The sequence below is a fragment of the Myotis brandtii genome, unplaced genomic scaffold (assembly GCF_000412655.1).
Source record: "Myotis brandtii unplaced genomic scaffold, ASM41265v1 scaffold133, whole genome shotgun sequence".
Lineage (NCBI taxonomy): Eukaryota > Metazoa > Chordata > Mammalia > Chiroptera > Vespertilionidae > Myotis > Myotis brandtii.
Window position 1 is genome coordinate 1,295,780 of NW_005354718.1, and position 12,245 is coordinate 1,308,024.

General features: G+C 57.2%; 1 protein-coding gene across 4 annotated transcripts in view; it reads left to right on the forward strand.

Annotated features, from left to right (window-relative positions):
• Positions 1-12,245, forward strand: part of PAK6 (p21 protein (Cdc42/Rac)-activated kinase 6) — a 43,068-nt gene that overhangs the window by 28,298 nt on the left and 2,525 nt on the right. For all 4 annotated transcript variants that reach the window (XM_014534777.1, XM_005860236.2, XM_014534778.1 and 1 more), the window contains 7 exons: positions 3,246-3,454; positions 4,282-4,926; positions 9,720-10,217; positions 10,341-10,474; positions 10,810-10,936; positions 11,045-11,170; positions 11,624-11,758. In XM_014534777.1, coding sequence (XP_014390263.1) covers positions 3,251-3,454; positions 4,282-4,926; positions 9,720-10,217; positions 10,341-10,474; positions 10,810-10,936; positions 11,045-11,170; positions 11,624-11,758 — 1,869 coding nt within the window. In that variant the 5' untranslated portion in view covers positions 3,246-3,250. The remainder of the gene's footprint in view (positions 1-3,245; positions 3,455-4,281; positions 4,927-9,719; positions 10,218-10,340; positions 10,475-10,809; positions 10,937-11,044; positions 11,171-11,623; positions 11,759-12,245) is intronic.

A 12,245-nucleotide genomic window follows, 5' to 3' on the forward strand; every position in this document is an offset into this window, starting at 1 on the left:
TCCCAAGAAAACAGAAACACCAATCAGAAAGGATATATGTACTCCTATGTTCATAGCAGCACAATTTACAATAGCTAAGATTTGGAAACAGCCTAAGTGCCCATCAGCAGATGAGTGGATTGGAAAACTGGTACATCTACACAATGGAATACTACACTACTATAAAAAAGAAGGAATTCTGGTCATTTTCTTTTTTTTTAATTTTTTTATTGCTTAAAGTATTACAAAGGGTATTACATATGTGTCCTTTTTTTCCCCGCCCTTGACAATCCCCTGGCCTCCCCTACCCCCCAGTGTCTTATGTCCATTGGTTATGTACCTTCTGTATTTGATACAATGTTGCGGTCCGGCTGGCTGAAGCCCAGCTGACTAAAGCAGGTTTCTGGGGTTTTGTTTAGTTTCTATATTTGCAACGTAGTTGCTTAGAGTTGCAGCTGAGAGGCCGGCAAGGCAGGCGGGGAACCTGGCTTCCTCCATCACTGAACCAAGCAAGCCTCCTGTTCGCTTCAATGCATGGCTGCTGGCCGCCATCTTGGTTGGCAGTTAATTTGCATATCACCCTGATTAGCCAATGGGAAGGGTAGCGGATGTACAGCTAATTACCATGTTTCTCTTTTATTAGATAGGATTATTATTATTATTATTATTACTAGAGGCCTGATGCACTGGGGTGGTGTCCCTCAGTCTGGCTTGCGCCCTCTTGCAGTCCAGGACCCCGAGGGATTCTTAGCGCTGTTGCAGAGGTGGGAGTGGCTCCTGCCACCGCCGCTGCACTTGCCAGCCACCAGCCACGAGCCCAGCTTCTGGCTGAGCGTTGCTCCCCCTGTGGGAGCGCACTGACCACCAGGGGGAGCTCCTGCATTGAGCATCTGTCCCCTTGTGGTCAGTGCACATCATAGCAACTGGTCATTCTGCCCTTCAGTCAATTTGCATATTAGGGTTTTATTATATAGGATAATTGCTTTCTAGAGATAGAGGAGGTGGTGAGGGGAGAAAAAGACATCAATTTGTTGTTCCACTTATTTATGCAGTCATTGATTGATTCTTGTATGTGCCCTGACTGGGGATTGAACCCCCAACATTGGTGTATCAGGACAATTTCCAACCAACTGAGCTCCCTGGCCAGGCCCTTACCCAGCTCTTCTTTAACTCTTGGATGTATCCCTGCATCTCCAGAGGAGTTAACAGAGTTGGGGTATAGGGTGAAACCATCAGCTAAACTAAGCCCAGGATAGAGGGTCTGTGTCAGATGTTGTGAGGACAGACTGAGGGATGAAGACTCTTCTTCTGCCAAAGGCTGAGAGAGAAGAGATCAAGTTTTATCAAACCTTCAAGAGTGAAGGAGGAGAGTTGTCGAGGGCCTGAGGTCACAGAAGTCTGGCCTGGGCCCTCAGGTGAGTCTGAGGTCGGGGTCTGGTATCGCTCCCAGACTGGTATCTGCTCATGTTTCTGGCCTGGGCACTTGACAGGTGAATCTGAGGTCAGGGTCTGGTATCGCTCCCAGACTGGTATCTGCTCATGTTCCCACATCTGTAGGGCCCTTAGCTTAGAGACAGGGATACACAGAAGTAACACAGCAACAGGGACAGCCCCCATTTACTGGGGATCTGCTCACTTAATACTCCCCAAACCCTGGAGATATATTTTATTAACCCCATTTCATAGATGAAGACCACTGAGGCTCAAATCATTTAGGTTAGTGGGAGACTCCCTACAGCTCACCTGCAACTCAGACAGGTGTATGTCCCTCTGAAGTCCTTGGTCCTTAAGGGTCCTGCATAGGGGGCTTTGCCTGTAGCAGGTGTTTGGTGGACTCTTGAACCTTAAGGTCCCGAAAAGTGGCTGACATTCCAAGGGGTATGCCATGGACTCGGATGGTTTCTCACCTGGTGGACTCCAGTCGGGAAGCTGTGGCTGTGAGCCCGCAGCCTTTCTGAGTGGGCGCCAAGTGCCTCCCAGGTCTGTGACCTACTCTGGAACCTGCTCAAGTGCCCAGGAAAATGCTGTGTCCAGAGCAGCAGCCAAGAGAAAATGCCCCAGGATCCGAAGATACCCCAGATCTATGGAGAGATGAATGGCCCAAGCATTCAAGAAACTAACATGTTTCTTGAAACCTAGAAGTGACTTTTCCTGGTAATCTATGAACCCACGGAGTGTATTTTACCACGATAAAGAAAAATTTAAAAACCCAGTGAGCTGCCTCAGACACAAAAGCATTCAGTGGGCACCTGACTCACATCACATGAGGACCCGTCAGGGACTCCCTGAGGTGAGGCTGGAACAGTGCTTCCAGTCTTCCATTCTCCAATCCGCATGCCAACACCGCTCTGAGCTGGTGAGGGAGCTCACCAGGGCCTTAGAAAACCCCATATCAGCAGGGAGAGGGAGGGGGTTGGCTGCAAGTGATGTTTTGTACAGTCAGAGTCCTGAGACCCAGAAAAGAGGCCCAGAGGGTGGGTTCTCTGTTGCCTGGAGAGCTTTACCCCTGAGACAGCCCTCTCCCCTCCCCCCCGGCCCAGGTCTTTCCAGAATTAGGGCAGAGCGCCTGGGAACAGGAGGGTCCCAGACAGGGCAGCGTGTCTGCAACTCGGTGGGGTGGCTTTTTGTGAACGTTGTGCATAAACACATGGACAGGTTTTCTGCCATTGAACCATCCTGGGACAAACCCCAGTTGATTGTGAGAAAACAAAAAAACAAACCAACAAACAAACTTTAACAAATTATTGGATTCAGCGTGCTGGCTTTGTTTAGGATTTTCACATTCATGTTTGTAAGGGAGGTTGGTTTACATTTTCCTCCTCTTGTACTAATCTTGTCTGGTTGAAGAGTCAAGGTCATGCTCACTTCATAAAATGGGTGGCCGGCTTCCCTCCCTTTCCCCCTGTTTAATTCTTCGACAGCGGATGATAATTGTAATGGGCTTGGGTTTTATAAGAACACACCCCCAGAGTCTGCCTGCTCGACATGGGACGTGGCACAGACCAGAAGACAGACACCTGCTTTCTTTAGTCTGTGTTGCCTTCAGTATTGTGCTTTTGTTTGTGGGACCCTCTGCTGGGAACTAGCCACTTTCCCGAGGAAGCAGAGAGGAGGGATGAGGGGAAGCCCTGGGCCCAGACAGGGGAGATGTGCTGGGGGGAGAGAGCCCAGAGCCTGGTGCCCCTCCACCCGCTGCAGCCACCCCTGCTCCCCGGGCCCAGGCTCCTGGAAGCCCCGCAGGAGCTCAGCCTGCCCCTCCCACGCAGGCACCATGTTCCGCAAGAAAAAGAAGAAACGCCCTGAGATCTCAGCCCCACAGAACTTCCAGCACCGCGTCCACACCTCCTTTGACCCTAAAGAAGGCAAGTTTGTGGGCCTCCCCCCTCAATGGCAGAACATCCTGGACACTCTCCGACGCCCCAAGCCCGTGGTGGACCCTTCGCGAATTACGAGGGTGCAGCTCCAGCCCATGAAGGTAAGTAAGGTGGGCGGCTGGAGAGCGAGGCTCCGCAGACGCCCGGGTCTGGCCAAACCACAAAGGCACCTGGAGGAACCACCTAATTACCAGCTATCAATTAGCCGCTGTTTTCATTCCCTGCTCATCAGCCCTGTGTCTCCCTGGGTAACCCAGGGAGGAGGAGCCTGGGGAGTCCTCTAAAGGGTGGTAGGGCTGCCAAATATAGCAAATAAAATGCAGGCTGCCCAAGAACATTGGAATGTCAGATAACAACAAACAACCTTTTCGTATCAGCGTGCCCAGGCAATATTGGACCTGCAGCCCCTGGGGGACTGGGGGATTTAGTGGTCTGGGTCAAGAAGGGTAGATCCGAGAACCTGGGCGGGGTTGGGGTCAGGATTTAGAGGCCACAAAGCCAGTGTGTGCGGAGGAGGGCGCCGGCCTGGTCCCTGCCTCCTCAGAGGGCTCCTCTCCCAGAAGGCCACAGGCAGAGCTGGAGAATCGTAGGTGGCCCCGTCCCCGTGGTTCCCCTAGGCTCCCCAAGCTCAGCTGCCCACACCATTTGGCGTTCTGGATTGTAACCCGTGGTTACTCACCTGTGTGCCCTGCTGGACCGCGAGCCCCATGAAAATGGGCCTTTTCCCCGTATTTCTGCACCCGCATAGGCCTGACCTGCCATGGGCCCGGGTAAATGACTGGAAGTTTAAGGAATGGGTGGATGACACAGCAGGCAAGGTCCTTAGGTGTTCCTCCTCAAGGCCCCCAGGGAGGCCCTCGGGCCTGGTCCCAGGCTGCCTTCCCTGGCGCGAATCGGCCATTCACCCACGCTCTCCTCTCTCCTGCAGACTGTGGTGCGGGGCAGCTCTGTGCCCACGGACGGCTACATCTCGGGGCTGCTCAACGACATCCAGAAGCTGTCAGTCATCAGCTCCAACACCCTTCGCGGGCACAGCCCCACCAACCGGCGGCGGGCACAGTCCCTGGGGCTGCTGGGGGAGGAGCACTGGACTGCGGACCCGGACATGTACCTGCAGAGCCCCCAGTCTGAGCGCACTGACCTCTACCTCAGCTGCAATGGGGGTGCACCCGCAGGCCGCCAGCAGGTGCCATGGCCAGAACCACAGAGCCCACGGGTCCTGCCCAATGGGCTGGCCACCAAGGCACAGTCCCTGGGCCCCGCCGAGTTCCAGGGTGCCACACAGCGCTGCCTGCAGCTGGGTGCCTGCCTGCAGAGCACCCCACCCGGCACTTCACCCCCGGCAGCCACGGGAAGGCGTGGGGCCAAAGCTATCAGGCATGGCTCTGAGGAGGCCCGGCCACAGTCCTGCCTGGTGGGCTCTGCTGCGGGCAGGCCGGGCGGGGAGGGCAGCCCCAGCCCTAAGACTCAGGAGAGCAGCTTGAAGCACAGGCTGTTCCGGAGCATGTTCCTCTCAACTCCTGCCACAGCCCCTCCGAGCAGCAGCCAGCCAGGCCCCGCACCACAGAGCAAGGTAGGTCTGCGGGGCTGCCTTCCGGCCACTCTCTGCAAGGCCGGGGGTGGCCTGGCAGGCGTCCACTGGGGAATGAATGCATGTCTGGCGCGCAGGCCCTGCCTGGCCTTCCCCATTTACAGAGGTGGGTTGGGGGACAGCATGAGGGAACAAAATAATCAAGACACCAGCTCAGCCTCCACTGAGGATTCTACCCTGAACCAACTGAGTCCTCGTCCTCCAAAGGCTTAGCATGTGTGAGTCAGGCTGTGAGCCAGGTCGTTTTCCTGGGGGCTTCAGAGGAGCTATGTACACCCAGCTTACACTCCTGCCCCCTGGGGTGTGGTTGGCAGATACCCCCCGAAAAAGCAGCATTTAAAAAATATTCTTTGTATTGATTTCAGAGAGGGAGGAAAAGGGAGAGAGCGAGAGAGAGAGAGAGAGAGAGAGAAAGAGAGACATTAATGATGAGAGAAAATCTTGGATTGGCTGCCTCGTGCACGCCCCCTACTGGGGATCGAGCCCACAACCTGGACATTTGCCCTGGAATCGAACTGTGACCTCCTGGTTCACAGGTGGATGCTCAACCACTGAGCCAAGCCGGCCAGGGGGAGAAGAAAAGCAGTATTTTTAACCACAAAAGCCCAGACCTTCCCCTGCCCCCGGGGCCCAGCAACCCCGACCCAGGCCCCAGCAGAATAGGGGCTCCAGCACCGGGCAGGCGGGCATCCTGCCTCCCTCCTCTAGACCATCTTTCCGCCTCCATCCCTCACCAGGCCCGAGGCTCCGTGGCTCCGCTGCTCCGCTGAGGTCTGCAGAGGCTCCTGCTCTGCCACTCCCTCCGCACTCAGCTCGCCCCCTCCGGTGACCATGCCCGCCCGCCCACCTGCGCTTCCTTTAGCGGTGGTGGTTTTGTGTCATTAACATTTCTGGAATGACTTATTCTCAAGTTTGTGTGTCATATGAGAAGCTAGAGGATTGAATTGGCCTGCGTCCGGAGGTAGCGGGAGGACTGCCTTTGGCCTGTGTGACAGTCTAAAATGCACATATTTTTCTTATAAGAAAGGAAGCGGTGAAGGGGGCCCCCACGGTGACATTTCTGGGCAGGCAGAGAACAATGCGCTTCTTACATGCCCTATGGCATCCTGTCTGTGGTGACATCCTTTCCCACTTTAGTCAGAAGCCTGAGTCAGAGAGGGTGAGACAGCCCCAGGTGTCGGGAGTGAGTCAGGGAAGGAAGGCACAGAGGCTGGCTCAGGGGGCTTCGCTCTCTTGGCAGCCACTGTTCTCTAGCTCCTTCCTGAGGGGCCGGCAGAAGTGAGCTTAGGCGGTAGCACGAGACTCCTAAGGCAGACCTGAGAAACGGGCAGCTCAGGGATGGCGGCTCCCCTCCCTGGAGGAGGACGAGCCTGGGTCCTCCCCGCTCAGTGACGGTGCCAGTCTGGTCCAGCCTGAACGTGGCTGGGGAGTTTGGAGAGTGGCCTGGACCCTCAACCTTTCTAAGTCACCACCAGCCCCAGGCACCCAGGGAAGGCTCTGGGCTTTGTGCACTCCAGCCCTGCACTGGGACGAGGACAGTGGGCTGGTATCCCCTGTGGGGTGGGGGTCTGGGGGGCAAACAGAGGAGCTGTGGCCTGAGGCACCCGTCCACGTAAGGAATGTGTCTGTGAGCTGAGGGGTCTGGAAGGCTGGGGAATGGAGACATTCCCCAGAAAACCAGGGTGGGAGCCGCACAGGGCACACTGCTTGGGAGGTGAGAACGGGAACAGGATCACGCGCTGGCCTCTTGGGAGTCCTTCGGGAGGGCTTCAGGGATCTGGAGAGAGGGGGTGTCTGGGCACAGACATGCATGTTTCTGGGCTCCTAGCAGCACCCCACAGCCTCTGTCAGCCTGCGCATACCTGCACACCTTACTGAGTACCTACCACGGGCCACTGCTGCTGGGTGTGCAGGCCTGGGCCCTGACCTGTGAGGGAGGGGGTGGTTGTCTTGGGCTTGGATTTGCCACAGCTCCAATCCAGCCGAGTGCTTTCCCTCTCAGCGCTTTGGGCATATGTTTCTAGAGAAAAACTCTAAGCCGGGCCCGAGCCGCTCTGAGCCAGGGCTTCTTAGCCCGGCACTGTTGGCATTTGGATCAGACGATCCTTTGGCGTGGGGGCTGTCCTGTGTACTGTAGGATCTAGTAGTGTCCCCACTCTCTACCCACTAGACGCTAGCAGCACCCCACCGAGGGGACAGCCACAAATCCTTCCAGATATTGCCAAGTGCCTCTTGTGAGGCAAAGTCACCCCTAGTTGAAAACCACTGCTTTAGACAAATTACCTCAGACGGGAAGCCCCAGGAACCCTCAGACCAAGCCAGCAGCCAGCCCTCTGCCCTCAGCATATGCCAGGGGCTGGCTCTGGCACTCACAGCAGCTCCCATGGCAGCACTGGTGCCCGAGAGGTCAGGCTGCCAGTGGCCATGTGTGCCAGGAGTGGCTGCAGGAGGCCTGTGGCCCTGGGGCTCTGGGACTCAGCCCAGGCAGCTTGGTCTGTGGCCGCTCACTTTGGCTAAAGAGCAAAAGAAGACCTCGAGTGGGGGTAGGGGGCCCAAAGAGGTAAGACGGTTCTAAGTTTGGGGACGTTGGAAGTGGTTCCACTTAGAGGCAGAGAGGCCAAGTCAAAGGACCTCAATAATCAGCAGACATTGGTTAAGCCCCTACTGTGTACCATGTACTCCATTGTATGCCAATGATACAGGACATCAATAGGACTATAGCATAGGGGTGAGGGGTCGGGCTGACGGGGCTGCAGTCTGGCCTTGCCACCTACGACTTCGTGATTCTGGCAAGTTTACCTCTTTCCTCATCACACATGTGATGGTAGTGCCCATGGGATCGTAAGACAACCCCCAGGGTTATGAGCGTTAAAGGAGACGATGCCTTGAAGGCCCCTGTCAAAGTGTTAAGCCCTTAATGTATGGTTTTATTATTTTTGTAATATCATGACATGGCCTCTGTCTTTGGGGCACTTACAGTACAGCCCCCAGGCCCCCAGCTGGGGAGCCTGGTGCTGTCACCATGGCCCAGGAGGGAAAACGAGGCATCACTCTAAGTCCACGCAGGACTCTGCCCACGGCTTCCTGCTCGAGAAGAGGTCGCAGTCACACAGCAACTCCAGATTAGTCCACAACCCCTAACAACTCACTAATTTCATGTTTGTCTCCTTTCCCTTTCTTGGGTGGTTTAGCAAGTTTCATCTGGTCCCCTCCTGGGGTTGCATTAAGCAAAAGCTGCCTCCTTGTGGAGACAGGCAGCAGGGCTGACGAAGGGACACTTGGGACCCGACCCTGCTGAGGCGAAGGCCAAGCCTGGCCCCACCACCCCATGTTCCTGTCCCAGGCACGTCAGTGCGGGGCTCTCAACTCTGCAGGGAGGGACACCCTGACCCTAGACAAGGCCTAGGACCGTGGTGGGGGCAGGTGCTGAAGAGCTTGAAAAGGCGCTGGCTGAGCCGGGTGGGCCTGAGGCCCAGACTTAGAGCTCCCCAGCCCAAGCAACTCGGCCCAAGCAGGCTGCCTGAGATTTCCTGGAAGTTGATTCAGCTCCAAGAATCAGGACAGGAGCCACTGGGCACCTAGACAACCAGATGTGATGGGATCTGAGAAGTTCCAAGAAGCCTGTCTGCAGCTCCTGACGGTCCCCTATAGGTTATACAGGGCCCTCTCCCTGTGCCCCTTTTAAAAGCACAAAATCCTCACCGGGCCGGTGTGGCTCAGTGGTTGAGCTTCGACCTATAAACCAGGAGGTCACGATTCAAGCCCTGGTAGGGCACATGCCCGGGTTGCGGGCTTGATCTCCAGTGTGGGGCATGCAGGAGGCAGCCGATCAGTGATTCTCTCTCATCATTGATGTTTCAATCCCTCTCTCCCTCTCCCTTCCTCTCTGAAATCAATACAAATCTATTTTTTAAAAACAACCCACAAAATCCTTAGTCATGTTGCACACGCCAGCTGCCTGGGGAGAACCCCAAGGAGGGGACCATTTCCTGGCTGGGCTGGCAGGAGAGCTTGGACCCAGAAAGGCAAGGAGCCTCGAAGCCTCCAGGGGTGGGCCCAGCCTGCCACTCAGCGCCACCTTCACTCCCTGCCCACAGGATAGGCCTACCTTCCCTTCCTTGTGGGGGTCCTCAGGCAGGAGTTCCATGCTTGGGAGCAGGTGGAGGGGCTCCTCTGGGGAGCCCTTAGAAAACCTCCCCGGGACCCCTGGCCCCAAGGATGGGGTTTGGATTTCTCTGGAACCATATCCCCAGCCTGGGGGGCTGGAAACCCCCCGATGGAAACATGGCTCTGTGGTCCTCTGTGGGGAACACCACAGGGCTTCTTCCGCCTGCGTGGGCCCTGGGTGGGGGAGCCATGGGAGCCACTGCCTCTGACCCAGATTCCCCAGGGAGCCCTGCAGCAGAGGGGGGACTGCCTCCCAGTGGCCTCCTGGGGCCTGGCTGTCAATTCCCCAGGAAGAAACACCCAGCACAAGGGCACCCCAGGGACTCTGCCTTTTTTGTCTTCCCAGGAGCAGGCAAATTGGCTGTAGAGGCTCCCGTTTGGTCTGCTCAGCTGGGAGCCATGGGGCTGGTTTCCCGAGCAGAACTGTGGTTTGGCTTCAGCTCCGTTTGAAAATCTTTGCTTGTGGCACCTCCCCAACTTGGTGTGATGCCCTTCCTAACCCTGCCCATGTCTGGGGGTCCCAGCAGCCACCCTCTGCCTCTAGGGAGTTCGCTCCAAACATTCCCACAGCCAAACCCCTCTCCGTGTCTTTATTTTTTTCCCTGCAGCCCAACTCCTCATTCCGGCCACCACAGAAAGACTCCCCCGCAAGCCTGGTGGCCAAGGCCCAGTCCTTGCCCGCAGACCAGCCCATGGGGACCTTCAGCCCTCTGACCACCTCAGATACCAGCAGCCCCCAGAAGTCCCTCCGTACAGCCCCAGCCGCTGGCCCTCCTCCAGGCCGGTCTTCCCCTGCTGGTTCCCCCCGCACCCGGCACGCCCAGATCAGCACCAGCAACCTGTACCTGCCCCAGGACCCCGCAGTAGCCAAGGGTGCCCTGGCCGGTGAGGACACAGGCATCGTGACACACGAGCAGTTCAAGGCTGCACTCAGGATGGTGGTGGACCAGGGCGACCCCCGGCTGCTGCTGGACAGCTACGTGAAGATTGGCGAGGGCTCCACGGGCATCGTCTGCCTGGCGCGGGAGAAGCACTCGGGCCGCCAGGTGGCCGTCAAGATGATGGACCTCAGGAAGCAGCAGCGCAGGGAGCTGCTCTTTAATGAGGTGGGAGGAGAGGGTGGATGCGGGCGGGCATCTGGGATGGGCAGTGAACACCGAGCCAGGCCGGACATGTACAAGCAGGGCGGTGGGGCCTACCCGGCACTGAGGCATCCCCCCTGCCCCCAGGTGGTGATCATGCGGGACTACCAGCACCTCAACGTGGTGGAGATGTACAAGAGCTACCTGGTGGGCGAGGAGCTGTGGGTGCTCATGGAGTTCCTGCAGGGCGGGGCCCTCACGGACATCATCTCCCAAGTCAGGTGGGCAGCTGGAGGGCTGGGTTCCAAGTGCTGGCTGCCCCCACCACTGCCCTGGAAGGATTTCAGGCAGCCTCGGGCCCAGCAGACTTGGGGGAACTATCAGATCGTCCTGAGCTCACCTGTCTGTTTGGATTCATAGACCCGAGGGCCTCAGGGGAGTGGGAGGGCAGGAGGTGTCCAGCCTAGGCCCAGGCCCATTTCCGCCAGGTCTGGGCTCCCACACACAAGGCCCAGGGGCTGTGGGGCCTGGTACCAGGGGCTCCCAGCCCGTCTGTCCTGCAGCCCAGCCAAAGCTAACATTCTCTCCCGACGGTGGCCCTGCCTTCCCTGTCCAGGCTGAACGAGGAGCAGATCGCCACCGTGTGCGAGGCCGTGCTGCAGGCCCTGGCGTACCTGCACGCCCAGGGCGTCATACACCGGGACATCAAGAGCGACTCCATCCTGCTGACCCTGGACGGCAGGGTAGGGCCCTCCCCACCCTGGCACACCCATGCTCCCCACTGCCCTGCTCCCAGCATAGCTCCTCCTCCTAATTCACCACTTCCCTTTTCCCTCTTACCCCCACCCCAGGTGAAACTGTCAGACTTCGGATTCTGTGCTCAGATCAGCAAAGACGTCCCTAAGAGGAAGTCCCTGGTGGGAACGCCCTACTGGATGGCCCCCGAAGTGATCTCCAGGTCTCTGTACGCCACCGAGGTAACCCCGCCCTCCACCCCCCAGTCCTCCCGGAAGAGGCTTGGGAACACACAGCTCTAACACTCTTGGCCCCTCCCATCAAAAATAGCCCTGTTTCTCGGGTTCCCACTTAGTCCCTACCCCACTGCCCACTGTCCCTTCTTGGATGCATCTGCTCTTGCCTGTGACTTTGCTGCCACAAACTGGTCCCCAAAATGCTAGCCCTCAGCTCAAGGGCCAGGGGTATGGCCAGGCTTCCTCATGTGTGTTGTCCTTTCTCAGAGAGTGGCTGACCGCTGTGTCCCTAGTCAAGGTCACTCGTGCAGGAAGTAACTGCCCACAGGGCCAGTGGCCGGGAAGGAGGCCAACTCACTAAGGAGAACTGAGACCAGCTGTGGCCTCCCTGGACTGCAGCGTGCTGCGGCCAAGGGGCCAGGCTCTGCCAGTGGAGTCAGGGACGTTCTCCTCCTGCAGGTGGATATCTGGTCTCTGGGCATCATGGTGATTGAGATGGTGGACGGGGAGCCACCCTACTTCAGCGACTCCCCAGTGCAAGCGATGAAGAGGCTCCGGGACAGCTCCCCACCCAAGCTGAAAAATTCCCACAAGGTCAGTCGGTGCATAGTGTGGCCCCACAGACCGAATACTTCCTGAGGCTCAGAGGACCAGAGCCTGGGCTCCAGCCCAGCCTCTCCCTTTCACAGAAGCCAGAGGGTCCTGGATGCTGGAAGAGGTACCCCTTTCTCCATAGGAAACCTGCACCTGGGTGTGGAGCCACATCTATAAGCAAACTCCCATGGTCACTCAGACAAGTTTCTACCTGCAAGGGATTGATAGGAGCCCGAGAGAAGGGAAAGCAACGCTTCCAGGAATCCCTGATGCTCTGGAGAAGAATCTAGAGAAGCTGAGCAGGAACACCTCAACCCCTTCTGTCAGGGGAGCCGTACCATGGCAGTGTCCCCAGTCCATCGCAGGGAATCGGCTTGTCCTCCATCACTGCACATTCTGACCACATCTGAGCTAGTTTTTCCCTTAAAACCTGTGTGTGTGTGTGTGTGTGTGTGTGTGTGTGTGTGTAACCCTTTTCAACCTAATC